The sequence below is a fragment of the Argiope bruennichi genome, chromosome 6 (genome assembly GCF_947563725.1).
Source record: "Argiope bruennichi chromosome 6, qqArgBrue1.1, whole genome shotgun sequence".
NCBI lineage: Eukaryota > Metazoa > Arthropoda > Arachnida > Araneae > Araneidae > Argiope > Argiope bruennichi.
The window spans coordinates 130,653,816-130,671,872 of record NC_079156.1 but is presented as its reverse complement, the minus strand read 5'-3'; the positions used below and the strand labels follow the sequence as shown (position 1 = coordinate 130,671,872).

The 18,057-nt window shown below is 26.8% G+C and overlaps 1 protein-coding gene across 6 annotated transcripts in view; it reads left to right on the top strand.

Annotated features, from left to right (window-relative positions):
* LOC129971579 (unconventional myosin-Va-like) overlaps positions 1-18,057 on the top strand; it is a 54,929-nt gene that overhangs the window by 13,944 nt on the left and 22,928 nt on the right. For 4 of the 6 annotated variants that reach the window (XM_056085477.1, XM_056085472.1, XM_056085473.1 and 1 more), the window contains 15 exons: positions 1,244-1,325; positions 2,110-2,250; positions 2,863-3,069; positions 8,929-9,060; positions 9,969-10,153; positions 10,727-10,838; positions 11,067-11,090; positions 11,796-12,007; positions 12,462-12,651; positions 13,676-13,792; positions 14,158-14,247; positions 15,636-15,860; positions 15,948-16,041; positions 16,577-16,800; positions 17,397-17,519. In XM_056085477.1, the coding sequence (XP_055941452.1) occupies positions 1,244-1,325; positions 2,110-2,250; positions 2,863-3,069; positions 8,929-9,060; positions 9,969-10,153; positions 10,727-10,838; positions 11,067-11,090; positions 11,796-12,007; positions 12,462-12,651; positions 13,676-13,792; positions 14,158-14,247; positions 15,636-15,860; positions 15,948-16,041; positions 16,577-16,800; positions 17,397-17,519 (2,158 nt within the window). The remainder of the gene's footprint in view (positions 1-1,243; positions 1,326-2,109; positions 2,251-2,862; positions 3,070-8,928; positions 9,061-9,968; positions 10,154-10,726; positions 10,839-11,066; positions 11,091-11,795; positions 12,008-12,461; positions 12,652-13,675; positions 13,793-14,157; positions 14,248-15,635; positions 15,861-15,947; positions 16,042-16,576; positions 16,801-17,396; positions 17,520-18,057) is intronic. The other 2 variants (XM_056085478.1, XM_056085476.1) reach the window with 1 other exon arrangement.

The following is an 18,057-nucleotide window of genomic DNA, read 5'->3' as shown; positions in this document are numbered from 1 at the left end:
TTCTTAATTTAAAATTTTTATAAATAGAATTTCAGTCGCAACAAATCTTAATTCATTCATATATATTACATTCTTAGGTAGGATAAATATAAATTGAGGTTAAATTTTTTTGCTTATGAAATTATGTAATTCGACTTGCTTTATCATGTCCTTGCTCTTATCTGTATATATAATATTTTTCATAATGCTTTCTAGATGTCTAAATAAAATAATATTTTTACATTTTGATTCTTTAGATAGATTCCATCTCTTTTCTGTTACCTATAGTAATTTCTCTTTTGAAATTAATGAAAATAATTTTATTAAACCGGCAGGAGTATCCACAGTATAGAGCATTTTATGCTTAAATGAAGAAAACTGAGTGTAGATTTTGAATTTCCTTTCTACTTATAGTATGCTAAATTTGATACAGATTTACAAATGACACAATTACATGCCAAATTTCATTTATCTATCATTTGTTTTTTGGTTATTGCTCTTTCATATCTTCAAATAGACATAATAATATATAACATAATAAGAATTAATAGACACAATAACCTTTTGATAAATTTAGCTCAAAATCTGATAATAGACCTACAATTCTAATGATAAAATTGAATGCTGATTTCTATCATCTGTCTAGTTTATTTTGTTTGAATTATGCTCATATAAATATATAAATATGAACAGACAGACTTCTTGCTGATAAATTCTGTCCAACATTTGATTGGAATCTAGAATGTGCAGATATTTATTCCAAATTTCATGCCTGTTGCTCCTTATGCTTCTTATTTATTGTGTTTACATACTGATAAATTTCTAAACACAGTTTCTGTTTTTTCTTCTTCTTTCCATCTCTAAGGAAGACTGAAACAAAGAGAACCATTAAAATTTTAGAATCAAATTTAATATTTATAATACTTCATATATAAGGAAATACAAAAAAATAGCTTAGTCTGTTGTGTTTATTTAAATCAAGTATTCAGAAAATAATATTCAGGTCTGGAAGTTAAAAACTGATTTAGTGATACAATTTAATGATCAGACAAATATAAATGGAATTTCTTTCTGAAGCATATTTTAAAAATTAATATATTTGTAAGTTTTGATTTAATATTTGTTGCACTATTTGCCAGTGTCTGAGAAAAAATATCAATATTAAAAACTGAAGGATAATTAAAGAGCATTCTATTATTTAGTAGGCTAATAAAAATATACTTTTAAACAATGTTTAAATTTATTTTGTTTTCTTTGAATCCAGGTTTGAAACATTTGAAATCAACAGCTTTGAACAATTTTGTATTAATTATGCCAATGAGAAGCTCCAGCAACAGTTTAATATGGTAAGCACATAAATCGTTCATTTTTTATATATTCTGTTAAAAAGTGATTTTATTTGTTTTGTATTCCTTTTTATTTTAGAACATTTTTACTGACTAACTATCTTAATTTGTAAAATTTTAATTTTTTGATTGAAAAAATTTTTATATTTATTATTTATTTACATCTAAATTCAGAATATGGAATTAATTTCCAAAGGTTTCTCTCTTGTTAGGTTTCGAATGTTGATGAATATATATACCTGTACACTTTTTCAGTGAATTCTAAATTTAGTTTAACCAATTAAATCAGTGGTTTAATTGAATCAACATTGTTAGCTCCTTGGATATGAATTAGCTAACTTAAGGATGATTGGCTAACTTAAGGACATTGTAAAATTCATATACATGCAGTTACAAGTTTTATTTCAGGAAAAATATTACTTTTATGTATAAATTCAGAATTTTATTCTGTAATTTGTTGAAAGAAAATTTATCTTCAAAAATTATTTTTAAAAAATTTAATAAATTATAATTAAATTGATTAGTTAAAAAAAAAGATGTTGCTGAATTTGTATACTGAAATTATTTGTTTCTTAAAAGTGTTATTAAAAGAATTTTTTAAAAAGTTATTAAGTATTTATACATTAAAAATTGGAAATGAATTTTGCATTGAATTTTTAAAAATAATTCAATAAAAAATCTCCATATATTGAATCCAAAGATTACTCTTTGTACCATCCAAGATTTTTTATTCCTTTCAGAAATATTTTTTGTTACTTTTCATGAAATATTTCCTTTGTTTTAGCATGTATTTAAGCTTGAGCAAGAAGAATATGTACGTGAACAGATTGAGTGGAAATTCATCGATTTCTATGACAACCAACCTTGTATTGATTTAATTGAAAGCAAACTGGGTATCCTGGACTTACTGGATGAGGAGTGCAAGGTTTGTATTTTTTTGTTTTTGCTTTGTTTCATCATATGAGGGAATAAATAAATACCCTTTAAAAGGATAACTAATTTCATAGAATATATATATATATATATATACATACACACACACAACACTTTATTTAGATGTAAAAAAAAAATGAAATACAGTATGTAATAATTGACTTACGTTTAGAGATATTGATTATTCTTGAGGATCTTTAATTTTAGAAGGGGCAGGGGAATCTGAAAATAAACCCTGTTTCATTATTCCTATTGCAGTGAATTTTGAGACTTATTTGAGGTAGGAAAATATGTTTTTCAAAAGTTCTTAATAAAAAAAAAAAATACAATTTGCATTTGTTTGAATTGTGCGTACTGTCTTTTTTTTGGGGTGATAGGTGGGATGACTTCTCCATATTTGTATTTGCAACATACACTTAGTTTAACAAGCAAATTTTTTTATTTTGTTATAAATTTAATAAGTTTGTATAATTTGCTTTAATTTTTTATCTAGTGCTATTATTTTGGGATTAAACAAATCTTGGATATTGACAGAAGATAATAATTTGCAGTGTCATAGACATGCGTTAAATCAATTTTATTTTATCTGTACTTCTGTTTATAGATGCCTAAAGGAACAGATGAAACATGGTGTCAAAAGCTATTTGCACAGTGTAAGAAATGGAAGCATTTTGAGAAACCACGTCTTTCCAATACTGCTTTCATTATACACCACTTTGCAGATAAGGTCAAATATGAAGTCTTTGGATTCTTACAGAAGAATCGGGATACTGTGATGGAAGAACACATTAATATCCTGAAAGCTAGTCAGGTGAGCAGGAAAAAAAAGTTCTTATTTATATGTTTTTATTTAACGTCTTTCTTTATGTTTGTAAGTATGGATTTTTTTAAATTATCATTTAAATTATGAAATAATGCTATGATTTAAAAAATTTTTACATTTATACATTTTTGATGCCAATCATCATCATTTCTCCATCTTTACATCAAGTTGGTGGATGAGGCTACAATAGCTGCATGCTATTTAACCTTTTTGAATGCTGCCTACTGAATACATCTCCAGTTTTGGTCATCTGAAAAAAATTTCTTTCCTTTATAGCTATACAGCTCTATGTAGCTCTTGGTCTTCCTGTTTCCATTAAGTGTCCATATCAGCACAATTCTTATATTATAATTTTGAAGCATTTGTACAACTGCAATCAATATTGTGCACTATTTTTTAATGGTGATGGAAATATTAGCAGAAGGAATTATTTTATTATTCCATTTAGTATTCGAAATTTTATTTGTCCAATATATTTTATAAATTTGAGGCAATTTTGATATGTGTGCATATATTTTATTATTTAACTTAAATAGCAGATAACTGATTAATTTTAATGAAATTCTAGTTCTACAATAGTGGCAGTATCACTTGATTGTGAATTTAAGGAGGGGGGGGGATTGATTTCAAGATTCCAGAATATTTTTCATAAAAAAATTATAATTAATAACTAACAATCAAAAATAAAATGGAAATCTATTTTTTAGTACACAATAAAGGTATTTCCAAAAACTTTTAAATAAAATTTTCTTCTTTAAATCAACTCTTATTTCTTTTCTTTTTTAACAAGTATTGACTTACTTTTAGTATTTATTCTTTTTAAGTATTTTGTAAAATATAAAATAGACTCAAAATTTTATGGATTTTTTTTTTTTTTTTTTTTTGGCAAATGTTACTCAATTGTATGAAAATTATTTCTTTTCTAGTCTGTTGCAGACTAAAAGTTCTGAAATGGGGGGAGGTGGATATTTGGACACAAAATAATAATGAATAATTTATATAGTTGTACATTAATGCATATGCTTAATTAATTGCACCTTATCATTAATGAAATGCTAAACTGTATTTGCTTGAAATATTTTTATGAATGTCTTTTACATCTTTATTTTTCAAAAGAAATTAATTAAGGGAATAATGTGTATTAAATTTTTACCTTAATAAAATCTAACACAATTTCATAATCAAAAATCTTAAAAGTTTATATTTTTGGAATTTTCATGTATAATTTTTGAGTGGAAGATGATGTGTATCAAATTTGTGATAGATTTGCCCTTCTATTAATTTATTATGGAATTGAAAAAAGTGGGATATCATCTGATTTATTCATTTACATCATATTATAATTGCTTACAGTTGTGACATTTACATTCAGTAGAACATCCTGACTAATTTCAATACAAAATATTAATCTCGTATAAAATTTTAAACATTTGGTTTTAAAATGGTGATTAATAATTCCAAAATATACATCTATTAACACAAAATTTGAAATTATCGGTGTCTAGGGTTCTGATTAAAAAAGGAATTAACATTTAATTAAAAACAATTTATTTAGAGTAAACAAAATTTTCAAGACATTAATGTAATTAACCTTACCTGTCTTAATTGTTAAAGTTAGAAGTTAAAATATTTAGATGGCACGAAAGGGCGAAGTCTAACAAGATGTCTGCACATAGCAAAACTAACTGCTGCCGAAACGTAAGATTATTAAACACTCATTGTTACTGGAGATGAAGAACCCTCTTCTCTTTTTTTCTAGCAAATGCCAACAGCTCACTTTTTACTCAAACTTATGGTCATGTGACTTAGCACTTAGGATTAGTAGAAACCATGGTATCATCTATTACAATACAATAAAACTAAATTAAAATCTGGGTGCATTCGGTATAACAGTGGAATGGTAATGGCCACTAATTAAATCTCCATATATATATATATATATATATATATATATATATATATATATATATTTAAATGAATGTCTTTCTATAATGCTACTGACTGTTGGTTATTACTGGTTGTGATAAGTTTCAGCTCGTCTGCATAAATATTTTGGGAAAGAAAATTGAATTTTTGGAAGTTAAATATAATCAGGTCATCCAAGTATGTGAAGGTTGAATTGGTTTTTAAAACACGAGTTTCTTCAAAGCAGTGAAAAGGAAACAGACCAAAGCAGTGAAAAGGAAACAGAAATAATAGATATCCTTGTGGGATATCTATTATTTGTTGAAAGATATTTTCTCCATTGTTAATAAAATTAATATGTAAGAAACAGAGGCGGCGTTAGCAGGGGAGCAAGGGGGGCAATTGCCCCCCTGTCGGCGAGAGATTGAGAGTTTCGTCGGCAAAATTTTTCACTACTTCAAAATGGTTGTGGAAAAGCACACATTCTAGAATACGAAAATTTAAAAACCATCTTAAAATTAATATGTTGTAAACAATTAAGTAGCTGTTAAAGCGGTTTGATTATGTTTGGTAAAATAATCAATAGGGTGGAAGGTCAATAAGATGCCGCCTTTTGAGGACGATTTTTGATCGCTTGACTATGAACGCAGTTTGATAGATGTAGAAGTTAAATTCACACATTTGCAGGCTTTTGATTGAAATGTCGTTCATCAAGCTTCTAATTAGCATTACTTTTGGCAGTATATCCAACAAGGTGAATAAGTTATCTCAGTCTGCCGACTATGAACTGAATGCGATGGAAGTTCGCTAATTTTCAGACATCTTGTGTAAATGTTCATTCGGCTAATAATTTGCATTACTTTTGTCAGAATAACCGACAACATGTCAAGTGAGTAAGAAGTCACATTTTTGCCGATTTATATTTGTCTTTCGGCTAAGTTGTTATCATAAGTTATGAGGAAAAAAAATTTATCGAGTACTTCGATTATTTGCAAGTGGAATTATTAGGGAAAAATACTTTTATATTTCACAAGATATAGGGCCGGCGTCCTGGCATAGGGGTAGCGCGTCTTCCCCGTGACCTGGGCGTCCTGGGTTCGAGTCCCGGATCGGGCATGGTTGTTCTTCATCTGTTCTACCTGTGAGATGTGTGAATGTGCCCCCCTCTGAAAAGGGGTTGTACAAGCGAATGTGATGCGTAAGTAGCTAAGACATACTCTTGGCCCTAGTTAGCGCTACGAAAACAAGAGACGCTCCCTTGGCTTAAAATCGCTGACTTCGTCAGCGAGCTTGTCCATGGCAAGTGCCATTATAAACATGAATAGGGCGATAGTTTTCTCTAATTCGGAATTCAATGAATCATTTTAAGAGATTTTAGATTATAAAATGAATCATTTTTTTATCTAATTGTTATTTCTTCGGTGATGAATTGGTAAATTTATTTTATTTTACTTCACTGAGAATTCTCTGATTAAAATCTAGTTTTTGGTTAAACTAAATTTAATAAACACTCTTTTCTCTCGATACTTTTGTGTTTTATGCATGCTAAGAAGAGTTAGGTTGCTGTAACCAGGTTATGTGAATTCATTATAAATTACTGGAATAAGTAAATTTTATTATAGTAAATTATTTAACAGTAAAATATCTTTTTTATGCAATCTAATTTACTGGCTACAATTATTAAAGAAATATTACCGACTGAAAATGGCGACAAAAAAATAAATATATATGTTATGGTAGCTTTTTAGCTACGCTAAGAGCTTATCCAAGTATGTACTAAATTTGTTTAATAAATTACTACCTGAATTCTTAAGATTCTGCATTCAGTGTTATAACTATGTAATCGGAAAAATTATTTTTAAAAAACTTCTTTTACATTTTTTAATAAATACTCTTTACAGTAAAATCTATATAATTTCTGGTGCTTCTAAATTTTTAATAGACTTTAAATAAAGATATCTTGATAAAATGATAATGTCTTGATTAAAATATTTATTCATATGTGATATATTAATACCTTGACATACGAATTTACTTAACTGGTACATCTTATTAAGGACAATTATTATTATTGTAATTCCTAAAATAATATAAAGTCATTTGAGGCACTGATGAGTTTTCAAATGATTTCTGCATTTTAAATTACTCAATACTTTCACTTAATTGTAGATTAAAAATTTAGTAATTCGATGCGCGATCCAGACTCGTCATTGTATACGAAGTGGTTAAGAAAAACCAATGCATGCAACTGAGGGGATAAAAATAATTTTTTTAGAGGTATATTAGCTTGCAATAGCTTCGAGGGAAACAAGTACTTAACTACAAGAACACGTGCTTAAAAATGAAGATAGAGGAGTTCATATTCTAGATCTAAATGTTTTTTAATAAAACGCTTTGTCTTTTAAAGTCTGATAGTTTTTTAATATATCCATAATACATGGGACACCTAATGCTTAAGTCGCTCATTTTTCACCGTTCAATTTTCAGTCTTACATAAAATAGTTAAGTTTGTACTTATCTTTACAAAATATCTTCCCAAACTTTCTTAAGAAACATCATTGTATCTTTTCAGCATTCTATATCGTTCGTGTCCGAATTATATTAAATTTTTGTTGTATGCGCTCGCTTATTCGCCTCGGTTTCGAAATATATCTGAATTCCCTCTCGTTGTTGCAATTCTTATAAAAATTATTTTAGGTAGGAGACTATACAAAGGAGGGAGAAAAAAATCGGTTTTTGGCGAAAGCACTGAATATTCCATTTTATTTATCATGCTGGATTTCTAAAAAAATTCTTTTATAAAACTTTTTGAATATAATTTCTACATTCATTTTAAATAGCTTCCATGATGAGAACATGTATTTGTTTAATTTACAACGACACCGCGTTCTACCTCAGCCTGTATTTCTATCTATATACTACAATCTAGAATAAATATAATTGTATTTTTTCCAAAATTAGATCTTAATGCAAATAAATCTCAAGAATCTCATATAAATATAGATTCAAATATTGAAAATTTTTTAAAGGTCAGTAAAAAAAAAAAAAAAAAACTGAGAACATTTTTTTTGCAAATATCTTTGTAAATTTTTATCAATGAAAGAAAGGTCAGTATCTCAATAAAAAAGAAGCTAAAAAATACTTAATTTCCTTTAATTAAATGTAAAAATTAATTATTATGAGTTATTTTCTAACCAAATTAGGGAAATTGTGATTGCCCCCCTGTCGGATATGTCTTGCCCCCCCCCCCAGTCGGCAAGACTGCCGCCGCCTCTGGTGTGAAATAGGAAATCAGATTTTTTTCCCCAGTAAACTGTTAGGATGTTGAATAGGTTTCTAAGGTCATTGAAATATTCATTAAAATTTCTTTCAGTCTATCTTAGAGAATACTAATAAAAAGATTTTGAAAGTCATAACTTTCCATCACATTAATTTTTTTTTGAAATAATTCAATGGCTTTGTTGTTATTTTTGCATTATATATATATATATATATATATATATATATATATATATATATATATATATATAGTAATTTTTTTGTTTATTTAAATGTTAAAAAAATTAATCACTTTAAGGTAGGTCATTGCCTTTTTTTAATAGATTATCTTATATTGGAAAGTGTGTTATATCTAATTTTCTTCCAATATTTTCAGCCAAAAATGTATGCAGTTATTTATACATAATGTGTATTATCATTATTATTCAAATTGTCATTGCTTTAATATGAAAATATTTGTATTTTCTAATCTATTTCAGTATTTTCTACTTTCCTACAGACTATATTGTGCACTTTCTCTTCCAACTAGAAAAGTTTAATTGCTTCAAAACTGTGAATAGATAATTTTATTTCAGGAAACTTTAGATTTGATTGCATTTTTGGGTTTAATTTTTATTAAATATTTACTTTCATTTTTCTTACAAAAGGCACATTTTTTCCTAGTTTGAATTGGTTGGTGAATTGTTCGAGGAAGAAAAGACTGCTACAAAGTTGAAGCCTGTAGCCAAAGTGCGGTCTGCTGCACCCCCTATTAAAGGAGGGCAGAAACAGCACAAGAAAACAGTTGGATCACAGGTAGTTCTTTTACAATTTTAATTTTATTTTCAGTGGAAATAAGTAGATCATAAAGTGTTAAATTCTATAATTTTATATAGGAACAATATTTTTCAATAAAATTTCTGTCATTATGATACTTTACTATTGGCAGTCTTTTTCATTTCATCCTTATATTATAGACATAACTGTAAAAAAATCAAACGTTGAGTAGCATTTTTTTTTTTACATCATTTTGTTCATCATTGTATTCCTTTTAAGACTACTTAAGAATAGAATAAAAATTTGCCAATTAACATCAGTATAGTTGGGAGCATTTGCAATACAAACTGCTTAAAAAATAAATTAGCTTCTGTGTGACTTTAGCAAATATTTTGAGCAGCAAATTCTTATAACTGGGCAAACATGTAATTTTGTTTTTTATTATGTGATATATTATTCTTAGTAAAAAGTAATTTTAAGATTGTATTATAACAACTCTCTAACCAATTAAGATCCCTGTCCTTTCTTTTATCCTTGTAAAGATTGCACATATTAATTTATGTTGAAATTCTCTTCAACTTATGCCATCATTCCATAGATTACTATTTAAGTTTTAGTTTGATCTGGCTTACATATGTCTCAAAGCTTGTCACTATTTGATTGGAAATATAATCTGTTATTAAAAAAAATGCTTATCTCTGATATCGAGGAATCTTTTGTGGAAATGATAAATTGGTTATGAAACATGAAATATTGTTTTAATAATAACAGTAATGTATGTAGGAATTAGTTTAAGTTAAGAATTTTTTAGTATAAAAAACTATTTTTTGACTTATTTATATATTTTGTTGTTTTTTAAGATCTGTTTTTAATAATTAATACTTTCTAAATCCACCTCATAGTTACTTTTAATAAAGTAAATTATGTATTCCACATTTAATTTCTAGTTTCGAGACAGTTTGTGTCTTTTGATGTCCACTCTGAATGCTACAACACCCCATTATGTGCGCTGCATCAAGCCAAATGATCAAAAAGTGGCTTTTCTGTTTGAGCCTCATCGTGCTGTTCAGCAATTGAGGGCTTGTGGAGTTTTAGAAACTATTAGAATTAGTGCTGCTGGATACCCATCCAGGTTTGTTATTTGTTTTCTAATAAAATGACTTTTAAAAATAATTTTACAATAATTTACTTTTTTGATTAAATTCTATTGAAATTTTCAAAGTTCACTAATAGTCTGTTCTTCTTGGAATAAGAAACAGTTTACTTTTCTCTTGCACTTTTGCATATGAAAGGGGGGGGGGGCATCTGAGAATATACATATTGATTAAAGGTTGTAGCAAATTCTTAAACAGAGAATATAAATGAAAAATATTTTCAATGCACGGTAACATTTGTTAAAATATAGTGCCAAATAAAATATTTTCTTAGAATTTCTTGAAAGAAGGGAGCATTTGTATTGTTATATTTGTTTAGAATCCAGTAGAATGTCATTCGAGCAATTCATTCATGAAATTTAGTTATTATTGCTTATTTATTGAAGCATAACATAAATTTAATAACAATACTTAATGATAAATTTTATAGTAAAGCTATTAAATTATAACATGCACCATATGAAATGCCAACAAATGCATTACTAAAATAATTTTTAAGTGAGAATATTGTTACACAATTTTCATACTGAGTAAGTTTTATTCTATTCTAGATGGGCATACCAAGATTTCTTGAACAGGTATAGAGTTTTGACAAGCTCTAAAGATATCCGACGATCTGACCTGAAGATAACCTGCCAGAAAATATTAGAGAATTTAGTTAGAGTAAGAAATAAATTTATTGATATTTGTATGATTCTCTGTACTATTTATATTGGAAATCCTGACTAACAGTTAAATTTCTTTTTTTAATGTATTAGAAAATAATATTTTTAATATAAATTTTAATTGATGAGATAAATGACTTTTCTGTTAATCATTTTAAATTTCTTGAAAACAATACATTTTACCACCATAAAATCTTTTAATAATTTTCTTTTTTCCTATGCATAGCAACATTCCTTTTTTGGAAAAGGTGTAAGTTAACATTTGATCTTTTTTTATTAATGTTATATTTTTGTTTAAGTATTGATTAATGCTCTTGCAAGACCATCTAGTTATCAACTTTTATATAATTTTATTAACAATATCAGTTATTTATATACAGTTATTTTCATGATTCTGAATCTTGCAACATTATCTGCAGCAGTTTTGAATAAATATAAGAAATATTTGTATTTTTTAGTTATAACCGCATTAAATTTTGTATAATTAAACTGATTAGATTAAATTGTTATATAGATAGTTTGAAAATATTCTCAAGTTAAATACTTTTGAGTAAAATTATTTTTCTGCAAATGCTATTTTTATAATATAAACTATTAAGTATTATAAGTTAAATAATTAATAATTTAACTATATCGTAATAACTTCAGTTCAACCAGAAATTATTTTTATGGAAAATTTTTCATATTCCATTCTTAGAATATAATTTATCTAGAAACATTTTTTAAATCTTTCTGCAAACCTGTGGCATCTTTAATATTTACACAAATTTACAATGATGCATATTAGCTTGCAAAACGCATTTATATTTCTGCTTTCTCACTTATAAAGTTGAATTTTATTTATAGCAAATCTTCTTGTAGTAAGTAATTATGCACATAAATTGATTGGTGACAATAATACTTAATTTTAAGTATATTTAGTAAAATGGTATAAAATAAAATGTGTTTTATACAGGAAGAAGACAAGTTTCAATTTGGTAAAACTAAAATATTTTTCCGAGCGGGACAAGTGGCTTATCTTGAAAAGCTGCGTTCAGACAAGTTGCGTGCATGTGCTGTTATGGTTCAAAAGCACATCAGAGGTTGGTTATGGCGGCACAAATATACCAAGATCAAAAGAACTGCCATTCTTATACAGAAATATGCCAGAGGACTTTTGGCAAGAAGGTGAGATATCAATTACTGTATTTATTTAAGAGTAAATAAATTTTTTAACTTGAATAATAATGTTTATGATGGCAGTAAGAAGGAATAGAAAGATTATTGTGAAGGCACTTAACTCATTTCTTTAATAATTATTCAATATGATCTTTAAGTTGTAATTAAATTTGATACCAAAATTATATCAATAATTTAATATTCTGATAGAAGATAAGCTTTCTGTGTTGATAACTTCTTATACATCTCCTCTTCCAGGGAATTAAAAGAATAATTCATATAGTGGAGGAATTAAGAAATATAAAGTTTGATAAGTTTGCCATCATGTGCAAATGTCTTATTAGAATACATATTCACTTTGATTTGGTTTGAAGTGTATACTGTATTATTATTTTTTTTTAAGTAAGCATTTGAATATATCTCTTTAGAAAAGATATTTAAAACTTTTTGTAATTTTTTGCAGACTTACAACTTTCTTGCGAAGAACGCGTGCAGCCATCAAAATCCAAAAGATGGTGCGGATGTTTGTAAAGCGCAAGCAGTACCTTCGTACAAAACGTACAGTTCTGGGACTACAAGCACATGCCAGAGGCAAATGGGCCAGAATTAAATTCCAGAAAATGCGAGAAAATGCATCTGCAATCATTATACAGGTTAACATGTCTTCTATGTTTTATTCCTTCTACATAAAACATTGCATTTTCCTATTCCATGATTAAATATAAAATCTAATTGTCTTGCAATAGTGCTTAATTAGTGCCATAACTAGAAAATAATACTCAGGGCTTTGCAAAATATATTTTAAGTTATCCTATCTATGTTTTCCTTTTTAATCCTGTTAAATTAAACTTAAATCAATATTCTGTCATTACTCATCCAACTCTTAGACTATGAATTAAAAACAGTATATTTTTGTATTTCCTTTTTCTGTTTCAAGCAAATTAGCCTAATTTAAAAAGTATTCTATTTGTGTTAAAAAAAGTAGTGATATAGTAAAAATTAGTGCTTGCACTATTTTGGCAGATGCTAAAAGTATGCTCTTCACAAATAGCATAATTGCTGTAATTGCATTCATACTTTGTTATCTATTGTTTCTTAGATGGGCAGGAAACATAAATTCTGCATTTATTTGATACTTTCTTGAATCCATTTTCCATAAATATTTAGGATAATAGTATAATGCAGGAAAAATACAAAAATACTTACAGTAATATTAATACTAACTTCTAAATGTAATCATTAGATATTACCTTTGGATAACTCATTTTGCTAGTTTTGAAAGTGCTACAAGTGAGGTGATCCAAGTGTAACTGGAGCATCTAAAATTCGCAAAACTTGCAGCAATCAGTAATTTATTAACTGAATACTTAAGAATACTTTATTAATTTGATACAACTTCGTTTTTATTTTACTTGATTTATTTGTTGTTGAAGACAGTTTGTATTGATGTTGCATCATACCTCCACAAATGTAATAAGTCTTTGATTCATAAACAGTAGGAAAACTGAACCATAAATAATAAATTCTGGAAATAAAAATTAAGGATGAATTTAAAATATTCCTTTAAAAAAATAGTGAACAGTTTTGTAACTGATCTCCTTTTTAATTAAATTTTATGATGATTTTGTTTGATTGTTTAGAAATAATAGGAAATTTAATCTGCTAATTCTTTTTCAGAAACATGTCCGTGGTTTCTTGGCTCGTAGGAAATACAGGAAAACCCTTTCTTCAATCGTCACTTGTCAATCAGCAGTTAGACGATGGTTTGCTCGTAAAGAACTTAAGAAACTCAAGGTATTTTTTAAAAAATCTGTATGGTGACTTTTAACTATTATTTTAAGATTTATTTTGTATCTTTTATATAAGTATCAGGAAATCATATTTTAACTGTATCTTAATTCTTAAATTATTCAAATGATAAGAATATTGAAATAAAGAGAAATTATTTTTAAGAGCACTGATTATATTTTCTTGTATTTTATCATGGAGATAAAGATTTTAAGCACTTATATATATATTTTTAACAGATATGAAAAGGTATATAGAATAAAAGTTGTTTCATTTTTTGCTGATTGAATGTTAATAAATAAGTATAATATTTAATAGATTTATATTATATTATCCAATTTCGTGAAAATGAATATTTTGTTTTATTTCAGATTGAGGCCAAATCTGTGGAACATGTGAAGAAATTGAATAAGGGTCTGGAGAACAAAATTATTTCTCTGCAGCAAAGAATTGAGGAATTGGTGAGTAAAAATGTGTAGAATTTGCTAATAAATAAATAATTGAGGGTAATTTATTATTAGAATTTATATTCTTTCTCTAATATTTTTCCTATATTTTTGTTTTTTGCTAGAAATGGAATAATTTAGACATAGGTTCATCATATTTTTTTTAAATGAAAATTAACTTTTATAAATCTCAATATTCTTTCATATTAGTACAATACACTCCCGATTATCCGCGGAATTGGGTGGCGCGGCCGCCGCGGATAACAAAAATTGTGGATAATCCGAAAAAAGCTAAAAACGGGTTAAGCAAAAGAGAAAACAGTCATTCCAACTTTGAAAAATTGTTTTATGTACAATAAAACGTAAAATAAACAACAGGAAATGTTTAACTAACGCTTAATATTTTAGTATATCCCTCAAAACTAACCTAAAATGCAGTTTGTTAATGAAAACAGAAAAGTGCTTTGTACTTACGAGAGGCGTCAAGGATACACAGAAAAATTAATACGTATGTACTGTTTTAATACTGTAATGTATTATGTAATTACAAAAGCATGACTGTAAAACTACACTTTTTTGAAGAAATCAGTCATTTGTGTTTGCTTCTTGCTTTGGAAGCATTTTCTCTTTGCTTGGAAGCAAAAACAAAACTTAGTGTTGCAGGCGCGGATAATCCGCTCCGCGGATAATCGGGAGTCTACTGTATAATCTAAAATCATAAATTGTGAGGTGATGTTAACTTTATTTTAAATAAAATTAATATCAATAAAAATACTTTATTAACTAATCACAAAAAAAAATCTTTATTAAAAGTAATTAATTTATAAAATTTCAAAGATTTATTATTATACTATTTGCAATCAATAAACATATTTCTCTATATTAATCTGAATATCTAAGCTTATTAATTTATTTAATAAATGAATGATTGTGAATTTAATTATGGAAAAATAAGGAATATTTTAATTTTTAGGCAAAATGCACTAAGGTTATCTGTCACAGATAATATTTTCATAAAAATAATTTTTACATCCTCCCAAAATCACTATTGTTTTTAGAAGTGCATTTTAATTAATGGTTCATCAGTGAGTACAAATTAATGGAAGTTAAAAGTAAATTTTAATACTGTAAGCAAACGCAATAACACTGCGCTGTAGTTATGTTATAAAAATTTCATTGAAACAAAATATATAAAATAAAATGTAACTTATTAATAATAAAAATAAAGTGTAACAAATGAATAGAGTTTTGAATTGTAGTATTATTAATTTTTGATTAACTTTTGTATGTATTATTAATAATGCAGCAATTATGGATGAAATTTTGGTTTTAATAATATTCCATTTAAATTATACTGCTTGAAAGAGTGTTAATTAAAATGACCTAAATCTTTCTCTATATAGCTACGTGAAAAGAAAACGTTGCAGATCACGCAAGTTGATACAGAGGAGGTAATGAAACAACAAGAAAAAGTTAAACAGCTTGAAGAGACAGTCAGGGCATATGACAATCGGGTGGCCGAGTTGGTACAGACAGTTGCCGAGCTCAGATCAGAGAATGAGAATCTCCGCAATGAGAAGGAAGATTTGTGTACTGAGAAAGATTTATTGAAATTGGAGAAAGATGAGGTATTTGTTTTAATAGTTAATTTTTCTCTTTATCTTGCATTTTAGGAAAACACTTTGAAAAAAATAACTGTTTTTATCTTACTACAGATTGTTGAACATCTGAATAAGGACAACATCAAACTTAAAGAGGACCTTGATAAATTGAATGAGGCTATCAAGGCTAAAGAAAAGGGAGCTATTGGTAAGACTAAAATTAGATCCAATTGTGTGGAAAAAAAGTTTTTTTTTTAAAATTTATTTTAATAATTTTTTTATGCATTTTTTTATTGATGAACTGTCAAAATGTAATAACTTATTTATTACATTTTGCAAGTGCAGATAGTAATTAACTATTAATCTAAAATTATTTGACTAAATAATGTTATTACTTACTTTGATATTAAAAATGACTTTTTTAACATTTGAAAGAATTTTCATAATTTGTTGCTAAACAGTTTGAAAACTTGTTTTTGCACAATATTACAGATTTTAGTGGCCTATAGTTTGTTAATTTAATGTTTGAATTCTTATTATTAATTCTACAAGTTAGCTTCTTTTTTAAATGGATTTTTTTTATTATATAAACCAATAAATAAAATTTATTCAAATTAAATTTGCAGAATATAACAAATTTTTATTTTCCCAATTCTTTATAAATTCTGACAGTTCTGATATATAGTATGTAGACAATTAAAAAAACTAATTCCAATGTTTTTAATTGATGTCTTGCTTTACAGAGGTACTTGAAAATGAGAAGCGTTTGCTGCTAGAAGAATTTTCTGCAGAGCGAGCTGCTTATCAAAAGCTACTCAAAGAAAATGCCCGCCTGGAGCAGCGTTTTGAGAATCTTCAAAATGAGATGAGTCGCATAAGGGGTGGTCATCGACGCACTCCTTCTAATGTTAGCCTGGGAAGTGTCAGAAGTGATGCCACTGAGCTTGCATCTGATGCACATGATGATGTATGCTATTCCATTGTTTGTTTTAATGGCTTAATATTTTTTCTGAGTTAAATTCTTTAATTTATAAAAAATGTTTAAAATTAAAAAAAATTAGATTTTCTGTCCAGATTTTATTTTTATTGGTTGCAATAGAAAAAAATATTATACTTCTTATGTTTTTCATTAAACTTAATATATGCTTGAGAATATAGCTTATTATTTTAAATTGAGTATGTATATTATTTGAATTATTTATTTTTGTTATTTGAAATAATTAATTTTTTAATGAAATATCTTTGTTTAATTTTTCAATTCTTGTTTTTTGTATTTACTAAAAAAAATATTTTCATTCAGTTGACTTAATAAGAAAAATAAAAGAAATGGTAAAAAATTGTATTGCTTTAAAATATTTATTTTGGAAAAAGTAATGCAGGAGGTTTAAAACAGATTCTTTCTTTTATATGAAATAAAAGACCATTTTGCATGTACTGCTTATTCATCCTTTATTGCTATATCTGCAAATAATTCTTTCTTTGTCTACAGTTTTAAGAAACCTGTACTTTAATCTTAATGTTGAAATTAACCAGAATATAAACTGTGTTGTATTTAAATTACAGGATGTTGGTTATGGATCTATTCGCTCTAAAGACAAAGAAAATGTTCATCTGAAACTTGAGGATGTCCATTGGGATGATCATTCACCTGTCAGCAAAGAAGAAAGTCCTGATTCAGAAACCAGGGTATGTTTCTCTCTTACTTAATAAAGTATATTTTACTAGTTGAGTCAAATACTTGGCTAACATCATTATTTTGCAAATTTATTGTTATTTTAAAACAGTTGAAATATGTAATCTTTCTGAAAAATTAATATATATTTGTAGTGACATTAATATATTATGCAAAACATATTATATTGATTCGTTTCAAGTTATGAGTCTTTTTCTTTTCATGGTTAGAGAAATTTTGCATTTAGGTGCTCTTGTATTATAATTAAAAATAAATCGTGAAGTATCAAAACTATAGAAAAACATTAATACATCACCACTTCTTATCAATGTCCTTTAGAAGTACAAATTAACTTTTATTGATATGGAAAAACTCCTGTTTTCAAATATTTGATAGTATATTTATGAAGTTATTAGAAATTTGTTACAAAACTGTTTAATGTAAATTATTTGGCATATTTTTTATTTGAATTATGCAATCCATAATACATAATGCCCTTATAAATATTTTCTTGTAAACTTCTTATGTTATAATTTAGATAACCGTTCTTTA